Below are 6,607 nucleotides of genomic sequence, written 5' to 3'. Positions count from 1 at the left end.
TACGCAACTTTATGCTACTGATAAAACTAAAAATCTCGAAAATATTGTGAAACGTCTGGAAGAATGTGTGACGGATGTAAAAGAGTAGATGGATGCAAACAAGTTGAAAATGAATGAGTCAAAAACAGAAGTGATGATTGTGGGAAATAGAGGGCAGTTGAAGGTGAATGATGGTCTTGAGGTGTTGATTTGGGGTGAAAAGATCAAAGTTTCAAAGACTGTGAAAAATTTGGGGGTGTATTTTGATTCAGAAATGAGAATGTCAGCTAACATTTCTGCTCTCTGTAAATCTTTATTCTTTCAATTGAGGAAAATCAGTTCGATCCATCAGTATATTACAATTGGAACATGTAAAACACTGGTTGTCTCCCTCATTTTTTCAAAACTAGATTGTTGTAACTCCCTGCTTGTCAACTTGCCTCAGGCTTCCATTACACAATTACTCTCACAGATCACGTGGTCATGTGTAAATTTGAAAATTACACTTTAAGCTCATGTAATGACCAAACGAAAAGTTCGGAAAAAAGATCAAGAACAAAATTTGGTGATAGATCGTTTGCTTGTTTCGGCCCCAAGATTTGGAATGAACTACCACGTGGTCTGAGAGAGTGTAAGTCTTTACCTGCCTTTAAAAAGAATCTCAAGACACATATTTACTGTATTTGTTTTTATTGACACTATGAATCCTTGATTTGGCTATGAATTATTTTTTTTTCACACTCAAAATTATAATTTATATTGTAAAGTGCCCAGAGCTTGTGTTTTACACGAGAATGAGCGCTATATAAATGTGTATTATTATTATTGTTATTATTATTATTATTATTATTATTATTATTATTATTATTATTATTATTATTATTATTATTATTATTATTATTATTATTATTATTACTATTATTTTTATTATTATTATTCATTTATACATTGCGCCATGCAAGTTAGTAGCTGTAAACAGATAAATCATGACATTCCTGTTGTGATTTGGAAGGAATGCAGGCATTGCTTGCCTTATAAAAATGGCCCTTATACCAAATGTTAAGTTACAACAGCACCATTTAAGAAAGTTACTTCAGCATCATGATGTGGTCTTGTTGTTTTGTGTTGTGCATGTAACGTTTTCTTACTAAATGTGTTTTCTAATTTCTTCCCCTTAGTTTCGGGTAGTAGACACGCCAGGAAACTGCAGATGATAGTTAACCCTCCCATGGCCAAATAGTTGATGTACAATGAGTCTGGGTCATAAGGAATGACGAAGGGAGATATCAGTTGACCAATTGCAGCCACAACGCTAAGTACTCCTATCAAAGTGGTTCTAATGGCAGTTGGGTATATTTCTAACGATGATGTTAAAAAGACGAAAAATATAACGTTAAGAAATAGTTTTGCCAAAATCACTAGAACCAGTATACCATATATTTTCAGGTCCCCCTTTCCAAAGCCATCAAATGCCGATACCCCAAAAAGAATCAGCGTTTCTATAAGTAGAAAGATGAACAGTGATTTTTTCCTTCCAATCGAATTTCCAAAATAAACAGAGAGTAAATTAGCGGGTAACTCTGACACTGTCAAAATAATCATATTTTCAAAGACATCACCCGGCAGAGCTGAGACACCGTAAGCAATAGCAAAATACACCAATTCCTCTGTAAAGAGTGTTGCAGAAATTACAAGAGTTTGAATCCCGTAACCTGTTTTAAAAAGGGTCAGAAGTTCTTTATAAGATGAGGATTGATTTTTTAGATTTAAATCGTTTTCTACAAGTTTTTTAATAAACTCATCCTGTGGTATTTCAGTTCTGTTATATTTTGCAATTTTTCCAACGACGTCCTTAATTTCTTGGTCTTTGCCTTTAAGGGAAAGCCATCTCATACTTTTTGGAATCCAGAACAAAAGAAGGAAAGCGATAATTGCTAAAGCTGAGATATATATACGTAACGATCTCCAACTTTTTGTTAACATAGCAACAAGTGCAATACCCGTGGTTGCAACACACCACATAGGAAAACTCACCACCCAAATTCTCTTGTTTGGAACAACAAATTCAGTCATGACAACTCTTGACAAAGATATAGAATGCGTAGTCATACCAATCAAAATGCTTGCAATCATAAACATTTGCCATGAATTTGAAAATATTGTAACTATATTGATAATAATTTGGAGAAATACAACAACTTGCATGGTTCTTTTCCTCCCATATTTATCAGCAATGAATCCAGCAATTGGAGAAGTGACCATTGTTCCAATTGTCTTCATGGAAATCATTAGTCGAGGAATCAGAGATTTCCCACAGATAAGTCCCCATTCAGTGACTATCGTTGACACCTCTGGATTAAACTCTACATTTTCACACGAATCAAAGTCTTTGCACAAACCTGTATAATACTCAAAAGTATTATTTACATCAGTTATACCAGTTGAGCTGTTGACAAATTCAGTTAAGTTGTCCAAACATTTCCAGCCAGGGTTGTAGAGCCCATATGCCATGAAATATGTAGCACTACTTACTACAATCGCAACACAACTTAGCGCTATAACAACGAGGCTCTGAAAAAGGCCGCATCCACCCAAGTCCTCTAGAAGCGTTTCGAAGTTAACGTCTGGAAAAGAAAGAATAGATTATTATTATTTTCTGTAAAATTGAAAAGTGGGCTATCCCATAGAAAAACATTGATGGGGATCTATCTGATTTGTGGTATTTTAAGCATGAGAGAAATCTGCAATAGATCTGTCCTATCAGTATTAGGTGATGTTAATGAGGTCAATAACCCGATATTGATTAAAACTAAATTAGAGAAAAATGCGATAAATGGCAACCAAATTTCAGATGACTCAGATCGTGGTAGCAAAACGATATGTGCAAAATTCGGATCGTCAATATTTAGCAGAAATGAAGAAAAGGCTATATACGCCTTTTGACCAGAGAGAGAGAGAGAGAGAGAGAGAGAGAGAGAGAGAGAGAGAAAGAGAGAGAGAGAGAGAGAAAGAGAGAGAGAGAAAGAGAAGGGGGGGGGGGGGTTAGAGAGTGAGAATAAGAAAAATGGAAGAGGGAGAGAAAGATAGATTGATTGATGTATCGTTCGATAAACAGATGGATAGATATATTGATTACTGATAGATAAATAGATAGTAGTAGTAGTAGTAGTGGTGGTAGTAGTAGTAGTAGTAGTAGTAGTAGTAGTAGTAGTAGTAGTAGTAGTAGTAGTAGTATAGTAGTAGTAGTAGTTGTTGTTGTTGTTGTTGTAGTTGTAGTAGTAGTAGTAGTAGTAGTAGTAGTAGTAGTAGTAGTAGTAGTAGTAGTAGTAGTAGTAGTAGTAGTAGTAGTAGTAGTAGTAGTAGTAGTAGTAGTAGTAGTAGTAGTAGTAGTTAGTAGTAGTAGTAGTAGTAGTAGTAGTAGTAGTAGTATTTTTAGTATTATTATTATTGCTATTATTATCATTACTTGTATTAATATTATTTTACTATTATTTATTATTTCTATTATTATTATTATTATTATTATTATTATTATTATTATTATTATTATTATTATTATTATTATTATTATTATTATTATTATCATATTATTATTATTATTATTATTATTATTATTATTATTATTATTATTATTATCACCATCATCATCATCACCATCAACAACAACATTATCAAAATCATCATCATCATCCCCATCACCATCATCATCATCATCATCATCATCATCATCATCATCATCATCATCATCATCATCATCATCATCACCATCATCATCATCATTATTATTATTATTATTATTATTATTATTATTATTATTATTATTATTATTATTATCACCATCATCATCATCACCATCAACAACAACATTATCAAAATCATCATCATCATCCTCATCACCATCATCATCCTTATCATCATCATCATCATCATTATTATTATTATTATTATTATTATTATTATTATTATTATTATTATTATCATCATCATTATTATTATTATTATTAGTAGTAGTAGTAGTAGTAGTAGTAGTAGTAGTAGTAGTAGTAGTAGTAGTAGTAGTAGTAGTAGTAGTAGTAGTAGTAGTAGTTAGTAGTAGTAGTACTAGTAGTAGTAGCATTAATATTATTATTATTGGGGGAGGTGGTCTTTTTGTAACCTATTTTTTAAATCAAAATTCATTTCAAATTTTATTTCAATTCATTAATTATTTACACTTTAAATTCCGTGTTCTGCGGCATGTGTCCCAAACATAATATAAGATTATAACAACGGAACACATATTATAGTAGATTGCCAATTTTCACCAAAAAAAAATAAAACAAAACAAAACAAAACTATAGGACCTACCTTTATTTTCCATGATGAGAATTTTTTTGTTTTTTTCCTTATTCTGAGCAATCTTCAATTCTAATCTGAAATTATTGCGAAGTATTTTTTTGTAAATAAAACATTACTTATCTTATCTTACTGAAGGCTTAATACAATAGTTTATAACTACAGATTCTCGTATAGCTTGCATTGTATCATTCACAGACAGTTTTACACAACTTTGAATGAAAGGAAAAAAATATATCAATACGGCAATGTAAAATCGAAAAATACTATCATAGAAAACTAGTAATTGAAAATTGGTCATGATCGAATGAATCCTAAATGTAAAAACTTTATAGTACAATGAAATATTAATGACAAAACTAAACATGAAAGCAACAATCAAATTACATGTGTTAAAAGCGTAGATAAAGTGGTTATTAAAGGCTATAGACACCTGTATGATTAATCCCCGAACATCTGTCAAATAAAAGTCTTGGGTACTAATAACTTATAAACTATCGCTGGGCTCTGACATTCATGCAGAATCAGCTGGGGTTTTTTTTTTTTTTCTCGGGAGTCATGGTAACTCAGTTGATAGAACACTCACTTTACACACGAAGGGGGTGGATCGATCCCGGGTAAAGTTGTCAAAATGTCAAAATGTCTCGACATATGAAAACTTAGACCACTTTGAACATGTCCAGTGATCATTCGAGTGACAATGAAAGCAAACGTGTGGCCTCAGCACTGCAGCCTTTAATAAGACACACATTATTACATTAGACTAGGGTGTGGATCAGTACCTGGTAATAGGTTGCATGCTTGTGCAAAAGGGGAACTTATCAGACGTTTTCTAATGGATAAAACTAAAATTGATAAATCTCAGTATAATTATATTCTGCTTGGTGGGATTAGGGGTGAGGCTAATGCTTTACATATATCATGAAGAGGAGAGGCATAATTTTTGTGATGGCACAAATACGAGTATTTACAGTTACGTAAATACCAGCAAATCTCGAGGATGTCTTTTCTATTGTTTATCTAATTCTTTTCTTACTTTCTCTGGCACTGCAATTGCAGCCAAAAAGACGGATCTTGGGTATCTCCTCAAACAATATTTAATAAACTGTTTAATAGAATATCGAATAAACAGCTTACTGTTTAAAGGTCTGAACAAGTGTATGAACGGTCTCAGACAACGCAAGAAATAAAATACAAGAAAAGAAGATATCCCAAAAATTCAGTCTGCCTCTCAAAGTCTCAATTGGTGGCCCCTCAAAAACTGACGCAAAGAGGTCCGCATTAAAATATTTCACAAATCCCTTAGCAAACCATCAGCAGTGGGTCGGATCCCCAACTACATAAAAAAGATTGTCAAACAAAAATATAGCAGGGAGAAACAAAAAACAAAAAAGCAAAATCAAATTCAGGTGGAAACAAAGCATCAAAATACATACAACAATTTGCAAACACAGATGCATATAAATTCCCCGAGAAATCATTCGCGAATGGAATACATTACCAGTAGAAATTTTACCAATATTGAGAATACATAAACATTCAACAGAGCACTTAATACGATTAAGATAGCCAAAACATATTAGGTTAGTTTGTTGCATGACGGTTTTGTGAATTTTGTCGAGATGGCCAAATATGACTTTTGCAAAAATATGACATGAAGGCCTGAAGATCTGAAGTTTATGTGGTTTATTGACTCAAGTGCGTATCTGATAATTTTCACTTGAAATTTACTTTTTGGTATCCGCTTCATTTCGACATAATACCAGTTTGACGTGATGGATCACATATTAGGCCTAGGAGAATAAATCAACGGGTTACATTGTACAGTATTCTGTTTCGTGTCAACGTCAAAGAATAACTAACAGTGATGGTATAGATGTGCGTATGTCAGATTGTCAATCAAACAACAAAGTTGTCACTTGTTATCGCCACAGTTTGTCAAACACTCTTTATGTTGAGTACACTTTATGACAAGCCAAATTGGGTTGGCTTACAGCCTTTGGAGGCGGAGATCGATTTTATTCTTATCTGATATTATACTTTACCGTTTTCACAAAGAGATAAGTAACAGCCTCGTATTCGCTATATCCACCGAATATGCTCAAATCGCTTTAAAGATGTTGTCCCAAACCAATAACAACACTTAAAAAAAAGGATGAGACACGATTCTGTAATGCGCTTTTAGATTTTTTTTTTCAAGACGTGGGAAACACTGAACCACTGTTATCAGCCAGGTATTCATTTTTGTTTTAAAAGCAGAACCTGCAATCAGAAATTAACAATCTAATATCCA

General features: G+C 32.8%; 1 protein-coding gene across 1 annotated transcript in view; it reads right to left on the bottom strand.

Moving 5' to 3' along the window:
• Positions 1-1,038: 1,038 nt before the first annotated feature.
• The window catches only part of LOC144969145 (organic cation/carnitine transporter 2-like), a 14,190-nt gene continuing 8,621 nt past the window's right edge, over positions 1,039-6,607 (bottom strand). The window contains exon 3 of the mRNA XM_078908253.1: positions 1,039-2,603. Within this exon, the coding sequence (XP_078764379.1) occupies positions 1,039-2,603 (1,565 nt within the window). The remainder of the gene's footprint in view (positions 2,604-6,607) is intronic.

The sequence above is a fragment of the Berghia stephanieae genome, chromosome 3 (genome assembly GCF_034508935.2).
Source record: "Berghia stephanieae isolate SIO BIC M18660-M18661 chromosome 3, UCSD_Bste_1.3, whole genome shotgun sequence".
NCBI lineage: Eukaryota > Metazoa > Mollusca > Gastropoda > Nudibranchia > Aeolidiidae > Berghia > Berghia stephanieae.
This window is presented reverse-complemented; position numbering and strand designations above follow the sequence as displayed.